The sequence below is a fragment of the Ylistrum balloti genome, unplaced genomic scaffold (genome assembly GCF_031769215.1).
Source record: "Ylistrum balloti isolate Yb309-2 unplaced genomic scaffold, AGI_CSIRO_Ybal_v1 Utg370386, whole genome shotgun sequence".
NCBI classification, from domain to species: Eukaryota; Metazoa; Mollusca; class Bivalvia; order Pectinida; family Pectinidae; genus Ylistrum; species Ylistrum balloti.
The window spans coordinates 1561478-1580171 of record NW_026782268.1 but is presented as its reverse complement, the minus strand read 5'-3'; the positions used below and the strand labels follow the sequence as shown (position 1 = coordinate 1580171).

Sequence of the window (18694 nt, the reverse complement as noted above, 5' to 3'; positions counted from 1 at the left end):
TGGTGAACACGAAATCATGTCAATGTTTCTTTGAAAATAATTTGTATAAAAGTATGTTTCTACAGGTGAATGATTTGATCAAGTTCACTGTGTCCACTGTGCTTCACCAGGTACGTAACACAGGAAGCATGGCAAGCGTATTTGCTCGCCTGTGAAGCAGCAACCCGTGAAAAGAAAGAATTTGAATGCCCACTATGTGACTTCGCCACGGCAAAACAAAATCTCCTGAATCGTCATGTTGCACGGAAGCATGGTTCGTCACCGACACTAAGAGATGACACAGGGGAAGGGAGTGATTTGGTCATGGCCGATCCGGGGTCGTTATCCCAATTTACAGGCGGAGTAAGTGATCCTGAGACCAATGACATAGAAGAAGGAAGGACCTACTCTAGGCCCACACGTCCTAACCCGGTACCGGCACTAAAACGACCAAAGCTTAGTAATGCGAGTGAAGGATTTCTGCTAGGGAAAGCACTTGCATCAATGATGTGTTCCATTCCACAAAGCGGCAAGGAGACGTCTGTGAACGACAAGGGTCCAGCTGGTCATGTTTCAGGTTCAGTGCACACTAGTGGTGCTGACGGTGCCAACACGGGTGTTCGAATGGTTGATATATCTACCCAAACAGAAGCTCCACCTCGTAAAAGGACCAACAAGACGATGACCATGAGATATGTGGATGGTGCACTAGTTGTGTCGTCGGAGATATCCGAGTGGGAGGAATTCTAAAGAAAAAAATCTGACAATTTCATCGAGTCATGGAGAAGATGACATTTTTTGTTTCTTTATGTTGGTAAAGTAACCGAGCATAAAGTTTTGAAGCATGAATTAGTTGTTTATGTTGTATTTATATCAGAATAAAGAAATACGGGACGCATTTACCTCGGAGGCGTGGGCAATGTGACAAAAAGGGGTCAATTATTATCCATTTGAATAACCATGGTTCGGTTGAGAAAATGAATAGTACTGGTTCAGTTGAAGACTTACATGTTAGTACTTGCATCAAGCAATTGCAATGCTGCCTTCTGATTGGTTGAATTCTGATTGGCTGATGCTGGGTATATAAAGAGGAGATCCAAGCTCTCCAGCTCGATTCCAGCTCCAGCTTTCGAACAGGCAAGACTAACAACAGCAAAGGATAAATTTGCACATAAAGAGGGCTTCTAACAAGAGAAAACATTCTCTCGTACACAGCACAGGGTACTGACACACAGTACATGGTACTGGAGCACACTATACACCGTATAGGGTGCTGGAACACAGTACGGGGTACTGATACACAGTACATGGTACTGGAGCACATCGTACAGAGTACAGGGTGCTGGAATACAGTACAGGGTATTGGTACACACAGTACAGGGTACTGATACTCAGTACAGGGTGCCGGAACACAGTACAGGGTACTGATACACACTACACAGTACAGGGTCCTGGAGCACAGAACAGGGTACTGGAGCACATGGTACACGGTACAAGGTGCTGGAATACAGTACAGGGTATTGGTACACACAGTACAGGGTACTGATACACAGTACAGGGTGCCGGAACACAGTACAGGGTACTGATACACACTACACAGTACAGGGTACTGGAGCACATGGTACACGGTACAAGGTGCTGGAATACAGTACAGGGTATTGGTACACACAGTACAGGGTACTGATAAACAGTACAGGGTGCCGGAACACAGTACAGGGTACTGATACACACTACACAGTACAGGGTACTGGAGCATATGGTACATTGTACAGGGTGCTGGAATACAGTACATGGTATTGGTACACACAGGTCATGGTGCTGATATACAGTACAGGGTACTGGAGCACATAGTACAGAGTACAGGGTGCCGGAACACAGTACAGGGTATATTTACACAGTACAGGGTACTGATATATAGTACAGGGTACTGGAGCACATCGTGCACCGTACAGGGGGCTGGATCACAGTACAAGGTACACTGTACAGAGTACAGGGGAATGTAGAACAGGGTGTTAACTACATAGCATACGAAGTACGTAGGGAACTAGAGTACTGATACAGGTAGTATCATATTCTGTAGGAGTTACCGAGTTGTTTTATATATGTAATTCTAGTTAGATATAATTGCTAGGTCTACAGGAACCGGGTGTTCTTTGTCATACATGTTTAAGGTACATTGGTTAAGGTAAACCAGCTTTTCTGTATATATTTGCTACTGTAAATACCCCAACCCAGGGAATGACCTGGTAACGAACTCAAACACGTTACAATAGTATAGAAATATTACAGATACATACCAATATTTCTTCTACAAAAGTCTTTGGTCCTTTTATGAATTCGTTTTTCTTCTCTTTTTACTATTATCAATAAGTATCGATATTTTCTATTCGCTATATTGAATTATCAAATCATTCACCTTGCATTTTTCCGTGTGTTTCATTGTAAATATTTTTTTTATTCATATTGTGTCTCAGTGTTATTGAGGTTGGATTATGATTCTGTTCTCGTGTTGATTTGTTTGCTGGGTTCCCATGAACAGTCTGGTTTATTTAGAGGTGGAGTCTATTTTTAGTAGCTGGGGGCTATCTCACTGAACAACATACAGGAGGCCCATCGCATGTGATGCAGAACATTCAGAGTGGGATGTATCTCATATCGGTAGAACATGTTCGCATCAAAATGAAGCACTTTATCTTCAGTTTTCGCAAGTAAATATTCTGTTTTCTAGTCTTCATAAACAACTTCAGAAACATGCAAATAATTATCAAGTGGGTCCCCTGATGATTGTCACTTTCATTAGTTTCCAAATCGAAGAATTGCGTTGTCGTGAAATCATACACACCTGATGACGAGACACTACTAACGGTTTCGGTCTCAACAACGGAGTCAAACATTTTAACAGGTAAGTCCATTGAATAGTACTGTTTACGATTTCCAAGTTGCACAACGCAATTAAGATGATATGAGTTTTTCGCTTGTTCGATAAGTCAACATCTTGCTTTTGCAAATGTTTTTATTAAAAATCCGGATTTCTTCATATTTTTGTTTACAGAAAATCATTATTTAACTTTCATCAACATATTTCGATTACAGATTTCCAAATTTCAAAATATTGATGGTCAAAATCTTTTCCTTTTCCCCCTTGTCGTTTGACGTTTCTGCAAAAAGACGTTATCATTTCAGGATTAGCGTACAGTCGAGCAGGTGCATTTTCTTTTCCGTGTTTGTACGGGGAATCGAACCATCCCGGACGTCCATCATTTTATTACCATCATCTTCATCATCATCATCATCATCATCATCATCATCAGTATTCATCATCTCCTAATAGTTCTTTGATCTAATATGATGCAGCAATCAATTTTGTGGTTTGCTACCTATGTTAGCAGTTCTCAAGAGTTATCTACCCGGAAGTTGATTGTTTTATTGGCAACACAGACGCTTGTTTTGACATGACTGTCATGTTAAATCTTCTCTCTGTGTAAATAACTTCCGTTAATTTTGTTTTAAATATAGTTCCAGTATCAAGCTTGCAGAAAAGTGGTTTGTAATATGCACATTCATATATATATATCGATTGTCTTTTAAAGTTATTTCACCCATCATCTTAAAATCTGCTGAACATTTCTAATATTACTGTACTATACACGAAGCATTTTCTCGAATAAAATAAACATTATATTGTCTATTTTGAAAATTTATGAAATTACTTAATGGTTGTATAGTCTATATATACTGCAGATATCTGAATGTCTTTTGTTTTCCTTCAGGATTTGCAGACATGCATTCCCAGCATGATGGCGGAGACAGTGATAGTGATTGGGACAGTACGTTAGACTTCACGTCCCCGCGTCAAACAGGACCACATCAACCTCCTCCTATGCTAATGACGGAGGAAGAAGACAATGATGACTTCAGTAGGAATGAATCTGTCAGATCCATAGCAGAAAAGCCAAAGCCAAAAGAAAGACTTCCTGTACCATCCAGTAGGTTCATTTTATAACATACGTGTACTTATGTCATTTTGAGAATGGGAAGGGGTAGTCCAAAGATAATCCCTTTTGAGATTTCTCCTTGAGACTCATTCATATTGGACGTGTGACATTGTACCTCGTCAATAAGGGACATTGTCAAACGCCTGATATAAATGAGTTCCATGGAGGAATCCCAAAAGGGATTAGTCAAAATGGATCCACATGTATCCACATCCCCTTTCCTTCTCTCTCTCTCTCTCTTTAAGAGGGGCGGTGAGTTGGTGTCGTGTTGGTGTTGGTAAAAATAGAATGAAACGCAGATAGAAAAAAAAAAACATTTGGACTAGGGTAGACTAATTTAAGTCAGAATTTAAAAAAAGGGGAGGGCCTTTTGTTAATCTCTAAAAAATGTTGGACTTACTCTTCTGCAATAAATTTTGAAAAAGGATGACCTGGATCTTGTCAAAGCTGGCACGATAATGTCGGATAAATGTACTCACCAGCAATTTCTCTGTTTGCTGGGTTTATTGCCTTTTCAACAGCCAGGGTCGTTTTGTGGTAGGATCTCCTTAAAGGAGGGTAAAGGGTTGTTGCCAAGGACACTACCACAACAGCACAGGTCTGTTTCTTGGCATTCTGATAAAACAAACCATGATATATAGGGACATCAAGCATTGAACCATGCTTATTGGATCTTTACCTGAGGAAATATATAGACTAATGCACTAACCAAATGCCTTATCATGGTTCCTCTTCACCCTCTCTTTTGTGTTCTTTTTTTTTTGACAAATGTATACAAGTGTCAGGGCTCTCGATCTGCCAGATTTGGGGCCGATATTCGGCCCATTCCCAATGCAAAATAGTGTCTTTTTTTCCCAATTCAGACCCCAAGTTTTCCCAATTCTAAGGAAAACACCATTATTTTCCCCAATTCTAAGGGCCCTGGGCCCCAGTCCCAAAATGGGGTGTGAGAGCCCTGAGTGTAGTAGGAAGGGTTAATGAAAGATATCCTTGTACACTCTACCATTTGACTAAAAGGAAATTCCCATTACATGGCTTTTTTCTACAGATTTAGGGTTAGGCCTTTTTATTTTATTATTGGGGAAAAATTATCAATTCAGTCAAACGTTTTTAGGAGTAAATAAATATATTTGGAGAATTTGGCCATATTGTGAAATAAATTCAGTTGGGAATGGAGCTCACAGCCTCTCTGGAATAGGTCTGCAACAGTTGGAACTAGTGAGTGCACAGTTGTAAGGGGACATGTACTATCTCCTTCTATACTAGTCCTTCCCTCACAAGTTATTTTACCCCAAAGACAACCAAAATTCAGGCTTGATATCTTAAAGTAAGTAATTATTTCTTTAAAAATTCTATTGTCAACAGCAACAAAAATGTAATTTGAAGGGTAAATAAAAACATGCTCTGCCCCAGTTGGGACTCAAATTAGCTATAACGACACTCTCGAAGTGGACTCTCTATTGCTTGACTAAAGTGCATGAAATTCCCATTACTTCGGACAGCATGATAAGGTGACCTGTACTCTCTGCACAAGATATCTATCTGTCTATCAAAATGTTTTGGGTGTTACAGTGCGGAGAAAATAATACTAGAGATTTTGTGTATGGAAGGGATGCCCTGAGAAAAGTTTACAGGGTATGTGGTCTGGGGGATGAATAAGTTGTACAATTTTTTTTTTTTTTTAATTGTGTGTGATTGGAAAATAAATCCCAACATCTTTGAGAGCCTGAATTGTTGTGATTTTCTATTGATTTTTGTAACAGAGGTCGTTTTTCATCTCAATGCCTCCACTAGGAATCAAACCTGGGACCCTTGGCTTACTAGTCTGACGCTCAACCAATGAAGCTAAAGAGAAGTTCTCTCTAGCCGAATGGTACATTGCGGCTAGTATTTTACCAGGGTTACATTTTTGTATTATCAAGTGATGTACGAAAATATTGACAGAATGTCGGAATCATTAAAACCATCTCTTGGAGAAATTCGAATTTGCAAACCATTTCTAACCATTGAGCTATCTGATCATCTTTGTATAGAAAACACATCTATGCTACAATGAACCAAGACGACCAATCCAAATTCAGATCTAAGAGAATTACCATGGACAGTGATCATATTACATTTATACAGAAACACAAATAGATTCTTATGGCCCTATTAACAGACATGGGTTTATTGCCAGAGAGATGTGGTACTAATATGAGGTGTTTTTATCGTTGTTATATATTTTTTTTTAACCAGTAAACACATTTTCTTTTATTTTTGATGATTTTGTTTTCAGACCAGCCCGTACCTGCCGCCAGAGATGAAGAAGATGCATCAGTTAAAAGCAATCTGTACTCAACACCTCATAAAGTGAAAAATGGGTATAGCACAGCGGTTCTTTCCAAGATTTATTCTTTTATTCATTCTTGAAGTTAATTCAATTATTAAGTTTATATTTTGTTATTGTCTCTTGTTTGAGAGGATTAGGTAACAAAAATAAAATAGATTGATAACTTTTTAAGTGTGTGCTGTAAAGTAGTCACAAAATACTAGAGGTAGACACAGCATGACTTTGGATATCCACAGGATGGAAGGCCTATTGTTTGCAAACAAATTTTCAAAAGAACTATACAGCCAGGATTTATAAACATGGTGGATCAACTTATACTAATTTCACTTTGGTTGATGTCAGTTTCCTGTTAATTGATATCACTTGTATATTTTCTTGAAACACAGATTTGTCCTCTTATACATTCTGTGTAATCCAACTTCTGATAATGCACTTATTTCAATATGAGAAATGCTTTATATCACATCATTTTGGTGACTATCATGACAAAACACAGGTAAATGAGGGAAAGATTTTTATTTGGATTACACATATTTAAAGACAGACATCCTCTTGTGTAACTGATAAATTTGACTGGAAAGCTACCATTCATAGTTCATGTATTTTGTCTGGCTTAGGGAGTCATAAACTTTGAAAATTTTTGCCTTCTTCTGGAAAACTCCTGAACCGATTTCAGTTAAATTTTACAAAAATCTTTCATGGCTAAAGGTGCACTTTAGCTGTAAATCATATCATCCCCAACCCCAGGGTCCTGAGAGGCAAGGCCAAAAAGCATCAAATTGATTGAAACTTCAAAAATATTCAAGTACTCTTTATGGATGGAAAGGCCTTCAGATGCTTTACCAAATTGTAAATTTCATGACTCCAGGGTCTCACATTTCCTCAAAGGAAGGGGGATAAAATTACATTTCTGAGCATAATTTGTCTGTTTTTTTTTCCAGAAATATTTCAAACTTGGATAGAATTTTTTTTTATATTAATATAAGCAGACAGTTTGATGAAATGCACATATTGACCTTGACTGATCCCCAAGGGCTGATAGGTGGCATCAAAAATGGGTCAAATTGACTGAAATTTCAAAGATGTTCTACTGCAGTGAAAATTTTATATAGGAAAACTCAAATTTTGAGTGTTTCTTTTTATTCAAACTTGGTTAGAAGCCTTATCATGGGACAGCAGGTAATGTATACACAAATTGTATTTTCATTATGTGTACAATATAGCTAAAGTTATATTACTGTTTTAATAAAATAATTTCTATGGCATGTTACAAGAAGCATAGTGACTCAAGTGACCGTTTAGGCTCTTGGGCCTCTTGTTTCAACGAGCTGTCAATGGATGGATTGATGGTGTACTCTAATGACCTTTCCTCTCATGCTTTTCAGTAACAGATCAAATCAGGGAACTCCTAAAGGATCTAGATCTGCTCTTGGGGAACGGGATGGAGACCCCCCTCCTTACAATTTCAGAGGAGCTTTGAATGGTAAAATTTAGATTTCAGTATTCTGTTCCTATGAATTGTGATTTAATTCGGGCCATATTTAAGTTATGATAATTATTTTTCCAAAATAATGAATCAACTACTTCATTGAAATCAGGTTTAAATTTTATCAAAAAGCAAAATGTTTAAAAGTACAATTTAATTGTACTGCCGTTGCCACAAGTATTATAAAGTCATAATTTTTGTTCGATTGGATTTTTGTTGATTTTATAGGTATAATAAGCCAAATGTTAAACAGTTTGAAATTGACTTTCAAATTATTTTATTTCCCGAATACTATTTATCCATGAATCAATATTAATTTTTAGGGGAAAAAAATGAAAAGTAAAAAGGTCTCTGCAAAAATATATTATTTACAATATGTATCATCTGTTTGTAATCTTTGTATTTCTCTTGTACAGGTGCTATTACCCCAGACAAAGGGCAGACAACTCAACCACAGCGACATGATAGGAGGGAGAATTTATATGATACTGTAGCAGTTGACAGGGCACCAAGTCCGTCTCCACATCTTGGTGGGAAACATCCAGTGGAAAAACCTTCAGAAAGCGTTAATAGTAAGTAGTACTTATCCTTCCTTCCTTCCTTCCTTCCTCCTTTCCTTCCTTCCTTCCTTCCTTCCTTCTTTCCTTCCTTCCTTCCTTCCTTCCTTCCTCCTTTCCTTCCCTCCCTCCCTCCCTAGAAGTTTCTCTTTTCGCCCTTCCTTCCTTCCTTCCTCCTTTCCTTCCCTCCCTCCCTCCCTAGAAGTTTCTCTTTTCGCCATGGATTTCTCTAAGGTTTACAATACCGAATAACATGTCTATTTTGCTATGTGCTAATTTCAACATTTGATGTAAAAACAAGAATAACTCATTCAACCATGTCATATTTTTTTCTATTGAAGAGCTGGATCATTATCTTTGTACTGTGACTGAAATGTGCCAGTTCCATATTCACTGTGCAAAAATAGTGAAAAATAGACACTGGTGGAAAAAATCTTTGATATGGTTTATCTGTATTAAGTTTTTATTTGTCAAAACAAAGGGTTCTGATACCACAGGTCATGAAGACAATTTTTTCTAATGATAGATTTGTTTTGGAAAATATTTCTATAGATACAGTGCTTGTAGTTGTGCCATTTTGTCACAGGTATGGGATCTTGGGATGATTCCGATCAAGATGAAAGGACTTTGAGAGAACTCCGTGAAAACTTTCGACAGGAAAAACAAAAAGAACAACAGGCTGAAGACTTAAGGCTTAGATTACAGCGAGAAGCTGAACAAGGTAGGTTGACACCAAGTCTTAGAGGGTGACTGGAAAACTTAACTTAGTGTCAAAAGTACATTTAAACTTGCTCAAGTCAGAAATGTGGTTAAATGGTTATAATCTGTATTTAACTGGAAACGGTGGTTTATCTTCTTAGAAAGGAAATTCTTTGCAATGTTCTATGAAGTTGATTTGTCTGGTGGTTCAAATTTTTTAGGGGTAAACAGAGCAGTAATTAAAGAAGGGATATATTTGTGTGCTGCAGAGCTGGCGGACACTTAGGGATCACTTTGTCTGTCATCATGCGTCGTCGGCGTCGTCGTTGTCGTGACCCTTCTTGGCTGAGTTATGCCCCTTTGACATAGAAAATTCTCTGGGAATATCATTTTCTTGACTTTCTTTGGTTATACTTCTCAAGTTAAAGAAATGAAATTTGGTATTACAATTTTATGGTTGATCGTTGCACATCCAGTTCAATTTCTGGGTGACCGTGACACTTTATGCAGGCGACACATACAGTTCTGAGAAACTCTTATTTTGACAAAGTTATGGATTATTTCTTTGTCATGTCCGTTGGAATTACTAATAATGGGTTTTCCATAATTTTGTTAGTAGTAGGCTGTGTAGTGAAAGTAGGAGGCTGGTCTGCCGTGTACGTGTAGTCGTGTACGGAACATTATTACGGAACTGGATTGGTGTAGGCGGCCAAATGATCAAAGTAGCCAATCAAATTGGCCAGCGACCGGCTTTTATGGAAAACCCTGGGTCAGGTACCTTGGGTTTGTTAATATTGGTGATTTTGTTTATCCTTGAATGACATGAAATATTTACTTATAAATAAAATGTAGATAAAACGTTTTACAATATTTTATTGGAAGTTGATTTATCTCAAAGTAAGGAACTGATACATATTAAAGGTATTGATTAGTTGCCTAAAACCAACTACACATATATTTCTACTAAAAATTTGGTAGTCAGGTAGCGCAATGGTAACACATTCACCTTTCAACTAGCCATTCAGAGTTTGATTCACGGAATGGATGTGACAAGGTATGGGGTCACCTGCCTGATACCTTGGCTTTTCCCCAGGTACTTCTGTTTTCCCTCATATTAAGATCCGGCTCCAAATCCCCCTTTCCCCCATCCACCCACCAATATGCAAAATAAGTGATTAATATAAACTGATAGCTTGTTTTGCAATTGTTGCAAAATAAATGAAGTACATTTTAAAAATTGCATGAAGTGTACAGCTTATAAAAGGATGAACATCCTTGGGAGTTGTGATAGATAAATCTATCCCTTAAAATTTGAAATTTATTTATCCTTCAGCTTTCTGTCTTCCCTGGCCTCTAAAAATAATTTCTGTGATATTTTCAGCTGGCTTAAAATCTAAATTTGAAATTCATTCAGAAACAAATATATATATGTGATTCATTTTTGTATAGCTTTAGCAACATCCACAGAAAAACCAGACGAGGGTCAGATGACTAACAGATCAGAGGCAACATGGAAAAGCTGGGCAAGCGGAGGACGTGGCCGAAAGAAGGATTCAGCAGCTGGTCGGAATAAAGCGAGGAAGTCGGTATGTCTTAGAAACTCATGGTAAAACCTGCCAGTGTTGATTGTCGGCAAAAGTAACAAAGCTATCAACTCTGAACTGGCTATTTTTTACCAGGTATAAAAATTGATACTAAAACAAGTATATATTAGCTGGCTATCTCCTAATACCAACCACGTGCTTCATATCCTACTGAGAACACTGCCTGCACAAAAAAATAATTTGTATGCAATATTTTCAAGATGAAGGATTATGGGTAGTCTTTCGATGAATCTGGTGACAAAATTGAAATTGTCTTTTGGCCAACAGTTCAGCAAGGGGTTTTTATTGTCTTTTTGATGGCAGAGATTATAACAGTTTTATTAATAGCTTGAAGAAGAAATGTTTTATTTCTTTAGGAATTCATGAAATGTACGACAACGTTTTTCTCAGAAATTTTCATTTTTAAAGCATTTTGTTTTGGTAATTTTATTCAGTCCTGAAAATGAGCAAAATCTCAAAAATCCTGGAAAAAGTGTAACCATGACAACAAAAGTCACATGTTGTTGTCTTTGACTTTCAGGCATATTGATATGATGTCTCTATATTTTACTTAATAGACATTTCAGTGTACTCTTATCAATTTAATTTGATCTTGTGGTAAACTGCAGCATCCATCCATCCATCCATCCATCCATCCATCCGTCCATCTGTCCATCCACCAATTTTTTTCAGACAAATCATGATATTAGTTATAAACCTATTACACGATTTTAACCAAATTTAGTCAGAAGCACCTCTAGGGAAGTGGAACAACTTTTGTATAAATGGAAGGTCTCTGCCCCCTGAGGTGAAATGGACGGTGCCCAAAAGGGGTCATAGAGCAGATTATATAGAATCATACTCCTCCTGTAGAAATAACTGCATTTTGTCCAAGTTTAGTTGGAAACATTTTATTTGAAGAGGGAATCAGTTTTATGTAAACGGTGTGTCTGGGCCCCCTGGGGCAGAGGGGTGAGGCAATATGGGAAATAGAAAAAAATCTTTAAAATCCTACTGCTCTTGTAGGAATGAGTGGATATTTTCCAAATGTAGTCGGAAGTATCCTGGGGTGGAGTGGAATCAGTTTTGGTATAAATGGTCTCTGCCCTCTGGAGCAGGAGAGGTAGGGTCCAATAGGGATAAAACAGCAAATTTTTAAAAATCAAAATGCTCCTATAGGAATTAATTGATTTTGCCCAAATTAGGTCTGAAATGTACTCTCTTGGTGAGAAGGATGTGCCCTCTTTTGTTGATTAACATCTTTCAAATAAGAGCTTTTGGATTTACTAGGAGCCAGTTACAGCTGTGCCAAGGGAACACAGAATCCCGTTGAAAGCAGAAACACCTCGTTCCCACCGTGATGTGTCACTAGCCATAGGTCAAGGTCAGGTCATAGAGCCACAAGTTGTACACGGAAAGCCTGAGGGGGAGACGAGAATTGAGGTAGCATCACCCAGTAAAGACTTGGCAATGGAAACACCAGCATACATCGACCCACCTTTCATTGTTAAAGATGATGATGGAAGGTAAGACAGCCAACATAGTTGGGGGTGTGGTAGTGGGGGAGGGGGATTGATATGTGGGTTTGACAGGATATAGCATGAAAGAAGCAATAGGGGTTTAGCATTTTCAAGGCTTTTTCCCAAGTATGAATGAAGGAATTTTGACCTCATGTGACATGGAATGTTTCAATTTTATTACTTATACACAAAAGCTTATTCTTCTGTTTTGATGAAAGAATGAAAGGATTTTAATTTGATAAATCATGTGTCATATAGATTCATAGATGTATATGGCAATAAGCCCAAATCTTGATTGATGTTACTTATTCATAAAATGATGTACAAATGATACCTGTATCTCTATGTTCAGTTATAAATACAGAAATGCAGTGGGGCCCCCAAATGTGGAATTCTCAGCTGCTCAATTTAATCCAGTATTTGTGTTAGTTTGTGTCTTGATGTGATGTACATGTATTTTGTTGTGTCAACCACTACAATAAAATCAAAGAATTTAATATTATCACCAAGTACTAGGGATCATTTGTCAAAGAGGTTTTACTGTTATCTGAACAAGGGGGACCAATAGGGAAATTTTGATACTAAAACATTTTCAATTCACCTTCCATTTCTAATGTTAAAGAAAGTTGCTGAAGATAGTTAATTCATGTCTTTTGAATTAAGTTTTGTTTTATTACTTTGAATTGTGTCTTATTTATCCATATTTCTACATTTTCATGCTCCCAGAAGGGGGAGCATATATTCACGGCTTGTCTGTCTGTCTGTCCATCGTCATAATTTTGTCCAGAGCATTACTCTAAAACTATGTAAGATATCAACATTAAACTTCATATGTAGATAGATCTTAACAAGGAGAAGACCAGTGCACAAAAATTATCACTTTTTTTGGTATAATTTAGGAGTTATTAATCTTTTTATTTTTCACAGTTAAATTTTCTCTGGAGCAAATACTCTTAAACTGTAAGAGGTATTAACATGAAACTTCCGAGGTAGATAGGTCTCAGTGCGCAGGAGGGCAGTGCACAAAAATCATAACTCTCTTATTGCCCTTTGTTAATTTTCATACTCAAATTTTGTCCCAAATGGGGAGCATAATCCATCGCTGACGGCCCTTGTTCTCAATGTCATCAAATCAATTATAGCCAAACCTATTATGATTAATGATCTGCATCTATGGTCTATTTATTTATTTATTTATTTATTTATTTCTTGCTGATTTTCTGAACCCTACCAGCAAGAGCTCTACATTTACTCTTGATGTATTTTGCAGGAGTGTATATTACTTTGGACATGGCAGTCTGCAGTATTACGAAGTAGAAGACGATGCAAATGAGGCTTTCATGCCAAGAATTGCCGAAAAGTGAGTTTTTTTATGTAGTTATTTGATAAAAGTCTTATTTTATATTTTCTTCAGTCTACTGGGTCATGGGTTCAATAGTTGAAGGCTAATCTTATCATTTATTCTGAGAAAACAATAGCAGTTAAAAATTTTTTTTTTCATAAATACATCAAAATTTAATGATGCAATTAATTTGTTATTGATATGTCAATCTTTAAAGGGTCTAAATGGTAAGAATTCATTATTAACAGGGCTCTCACACCCCATTTTGGGACTGGGGCCCCGGGGCCCTTAGAATCGGGAAAAATAACAGCGTTTTCCTAAGAATTGGGAAAATTTGGGGCCTAAATTGGGAAAAAAAGATACTATTTTGCATTGGGAATGGGGCCGAATATTGGCCCCAAATCTGGCAGATCGAGAGCCCTGATTAATCCCCATGCATTTGATTTCAGGCAAGCATTGTAAATACTTAAAATTAGACTCTTCACACTCTCTTAGAGAAATTGATGAAGCTTATCAGCTTTAAACTAATGCTAGTCAACACTCGCTGTTGTGTCTATCACCTATCTCTGCTTTGATTGGAGATAGCCGAGTTCACCTCGTGACCTTTCGATGCCTCATTTTAACCCGCTATTTTGATATGATTTCCTACTATGTATAATTATGTAATTAGCCAAAACTTAATTTGGCAGCCATGTTTTAATTCTTACTTTGTAAAATGACCTCTTGCTTCATGCTGTAAGCTTGACAGAGTGAAATAGATGAATTTGAATTAATCTTGATATAAAATTACATGTGCAAAGACATTGTTGACACTTTCCAAACGAAAATATGAATTAGTGTTTGGTCACTTCTAATTTTAATTTTTTTGACATTGTTGATAAATGGTTATGCAAATTTTTAGATTTCATAATTAACAGAGAGTACACAATTTATAACAGATATTTAAATGAAATAATGCTTTCTATCAGTTATGAAATGAATATCTAACCATTTAGTCCCTTTAATGTAAAACAAATACAGTATTGTTTGTGAGGCTTCAAATTATCAAAGACACCAATAGTATTAACATGATGCAGTTGATGAAATGTTTAAGGGTTTGTTCTCAGTATCATGATTTACATGCATCCTGTCAGCAACTGACAGACAAACTCACAACACGGGGACTTTGAGGAAGTTTTATGGTCGTCATTATAATTTCATCAAGAAATATTCTATTTCTCTGTGCGATATGGATTTGGACATATTTGATTCTCATTTGTATCCGTTGTGGTTCTGTTGTTGTCTACCTTGTTCTCACTTGGATAAACCAACATGGCAGATGTTGTCTACGAAGCAGAAGGCACTCACCATCATGGAACACCTGGTCTTATTCTACTTGTACAATTTTTATGGAATTGAGTTTGAAATATGATTCAAACATCAATTTTTTCATTGTTGTCTAAGATCTGTTTATTTTATTTGAAAATTTTGCTGTTTCATTGAAGACAAAACAGTCTTAAAAATCATAGATCAGAAATCATTATTATATTTGTAATAATTTTTCAACTGAAAAAAACTTTGGTTTTTGATTTTAATAAAAAAATTACTTTGCAGATTCAAATTTTTAAACATCTGATTTTACTATAGTTTTTCTCATTTTTATTTCAGAGCTGAAATGGTTTTACAACGGGTTTATCAGGAATTTTTTGGATTACTGCGTATCATTACAAGTGTTGTGATTTTGTTGATTATAGAACTTTTAAAATACATAATAAAGTACATCATACAGCCACTGATTGTAGGAGTATTTGGTACAGTTGGGGATTATGTAGCTAAACCTCTTTTCACGTTGGCCTTCAATGGCTTTGTGCATCCGTTTGGAGTATTCATGTGGAACTGTTTCATGACTTTGCGTCACATGTTCAGCCCAATCAGCGAGATTCTGAAAAAAGTTTTTGTGCAACTAGCAATGCTGTGTCGTTCAATACGCTGTGTGGAGATTCATTGGAAAACAAATCGCTCGGAAGAAAAGATTACAGACCTAACCCAAGTATAGTACAGCTTTATCTGTATAGTCTAGCCTTTAATGCTTTTAGAAATAGTGTTACATATTTTTTTCAAATAACATTAATCTTGGTAATTTTTTTTTACAAGGTTTTACTTACTTCATAAAAATGTGTTTTTTCCTTTACTTTTGCATACAATTTGTACAAAAGTTTATTTGTTGCTTTATTAATTCAATATATAGTTTTATTTTGGCATATTTTATTTATGTACATAAATGCTCTCTTCAAATCCACTAATGGAAGTGAGACTAAGAAATTCCCAATGCAACGAATACTTTCTGTAAGTCACTAACTTTTCCATATTTTCAATTTTATGGGTACATCATTAAAAAATTCACAAGGATCAGAATTCTGGAAATTCGTACTAATCATATTTGGTTTGGTTTTAATTGAATGTTGTCAATTTTTAAAATTCATGATTTTATCCCTAATGAAAGTCTCTTACCTCCTTAATTTAGTGGTGAAATGAAAAAAAAATTAAAATGTGAATATAATACCATACAATTCGTTATCAGCTGCATAATGCACATCTTTATATACAGAATCTGTATACCTCATAATGGAAAGTGTTATATAGAAGGTAATTGATTTCTCTGGATTTGTTGTAGTGAGGGTCAAACATCTTTGAATCTTGAATTATTGTTTTAGTGGATCTCAAACAGAATCACTTAATATTGTTCCGAAGCAAAGTTTGAAAAACAATGATTTAATCAGAATTAGTTTGATATTTCATTTATTTACTGATCATACATTATAAAGTTATGTAGTATTTTGAAGGGGTTCCACTCTCTCTCTCTCTCTCTCTCTCTCTCTACACACTTTGAAGGAGAGAATGAAATTGCAATTTAAAAAATGAACCTTTAAAGCAGCTTTTACAATTAAATTAGAAAAATCTCATTTTTTCTAGTATTTGTTGCCATTGTTCCTCCTTCAGGTTGTCATTTAAGTTGTCATTGTTTTGTGTGTAAGTTGTCATTGTTTTATGTTTAAGTTGTCATTGTTTTGTGTGTAAGTTGTCATTGTTTTATGTTTAAGTTGTCATTGTTTTATGTTTAAGTTGTCATTGTTTTGTGTGTAAGTTGTCATTGTTTTATGTTTAAGTTGTCATTGTTTTATGTTTAAGTTGTCATTGTTTCATGTTTAAGTTGTCATTGTTTCATGTTAAGGTTGTCATTGTTTTGTGTGTAAGTTGTCATTGTTTTATGTTTAAGTTGTCATTGTTTTGTGTGTAAGTTGTCATTGTTTTATGTTTAAGTTGTCATTGTTTTGTTGTCATTGTTTTGTGTGTAAGTTGTCATTGTTTTATGTTTAAGTTGTCATTGTTTTGTGTGTAAGTTGTCATTGTTTTATGTTTAAGTTGACATTGTTACATGTTTAATTTGTCATTGTTTTGTGTGTAAGTTGTCATTGTTTTAAGTTGTCATTGTTTGTTTCATGTTTAAGTTGTCATTGTTTTGTGTGTTTTTATGTTTAAGTTGTCATTGTTTTATGTTTAAGTTGTCATTGTTTTATGTTTAATTAGTCATTGTTTTATGTTTAAGTTATCATTGTTACATGTTTAAGTTGTCATTGTTACATGTTTAAGTTGTCATTGTTTTATGTTTAAGTTGTCATTGTTTCATGTTAAGGTTGTCATTGTTTTGTGTGTAAGTTGTCATTGTTTTATGTTTAAGTTGTCATTGTTTTGTGTGTAAGTTGTCATTGTTTTATGTTAACATTATCATTATTTTGTTATGTTATTGAAAAGTTACATATCAAACGTATTTGTGATGTTTGAAGTGTATTACCAACTATGTATCTATGTAATATATATATATCAAAACTTTGATAATCCTTAGCAATACAGATACACCTAGCTGTATAAAAACTATAAACTCTATGCAATAATTGTCCTGTTAGAATTTCATCATCAGCTGATAATATACACTTTGCAATATTGGCACTCGTATACCAGCTGGTTCAATTGCTGTTTAACCTGGTTCTCATTTTGGAACATGACATTTCTTACTCTGGTCGAGATTAACAAAACGGTCTGGTGTCGTTAATAAAGCTGTAGACTCTTACACTTTCTAAAAACCATATCTTCTCCTGTACCTTTTTCAGGGTCTGTGTGTAAATCTTTTTCATATTCATGTTTTCCCTCAGTTTCATTTAATTTAAGTCTGATTTCCGATTCTGTTAATGTGTTAGTATCATCTTGTTGTTTTAGAAAATGATGTCTAAATGTGCAGGAAACAATTGTTATATTGCTACAAAATGTCAGTAAAAATATCAATTTTCCTATTATTTGCCAGTAAATCTTTGTTATCAGGCCATCATTCATTAGAAAGTTTCAAACTGTCAATTAATTCATAATACCTTCAACCAAAACTTTACATAATACCGTGATTTTATGTTTGATGTGTTTTTATGAGTTTTTTTATCAATAGCAATATCATATTGTTGGATTTTATATGTGTATTCACCTGTGTCAATCTATCCGTTCAGATTTTATTTTCTTGTAATAATTCAAATTTTTGTATACAACTATCAAAGTTAAAAGGAAATATTTTTAAATTGTTCACCAGCTGTGACCGAACGGCCTGACCGTTTTTATCAGTAGCTCTCCGCCTCTGGGTCAAAGCATTGAGGCTTACATGGGGCAGTTACCAGGTACTGGTTTTTCGGTGCGAACTCTGACTTTCCTCCACAGTCGAAACCTGGCATGTCCTTAAATGACTGGTTGTGAATAGAATGTAAAGAATCAATGAACAACTATACAAAGACCTTGATTATTCCTGATATTAGGTGATGTTTGAAGTCATGCCTATTCCTTCTGAACTTTAAATATCCTATTCTTGTTAATACTAGATTAATTCACCTTTAATGGACAATTTTGAGAGGCTGTTTTTTATGTTTTTATTATTTTTTTTTTTTAACGTTGTGTTAATGGGTGAATATTGATGTTTCAACCATAGGTTTTCATCTCCCTGTTTCCCTGTTTTTAGGAAACAAACATTTGTGACTAATCCATGGGTTATCTCCCATTAACTCAGAAATGCAAGGATGAAAGCTTAGTGGAGAGATTTTGAAAAAGAAAAAAATTACTCAATATCTATTTGTTTTACAACGTCCCTATTTGCAATAGAAATTTGCCTAGCAACACAGCAAATGGAG

The 18694-nt window shown here is 35.6% G+C and overlaps 1 protein-coding gene across 1 annotated transcript; it reads left to right on the top strand.

The window, feature by feature from the left end:
- Positions 1-3478: 3478 nt before the first annotated feature.
- Positions 3479-15547, top strand: LOC132554214 (uncharacterized). Its single transcript, XM_060218521.1, has 10 exons — positions 3479-3522; positions 3750-3965; positions 6253-6337; positions 7692-7789; positions 8209-8355; positions 8936-9070; positions 10498-10634; positions 11922-12157; positions 13422-13511; positions 15141-15547. Exons 2-10 carry the CDS (start codon positions 3761-3763, stop codon positions 15526-15528), a joined length of 1521 nt encoding a protein of 506 aa, XP_060074504.1. The 5' UTR covers positions 3479-3522; positions 3750-3760; the 3' UTR covers positions 15529-15547.
- Positions 15548-18694: the final 3147 nt, after the last annotated feature.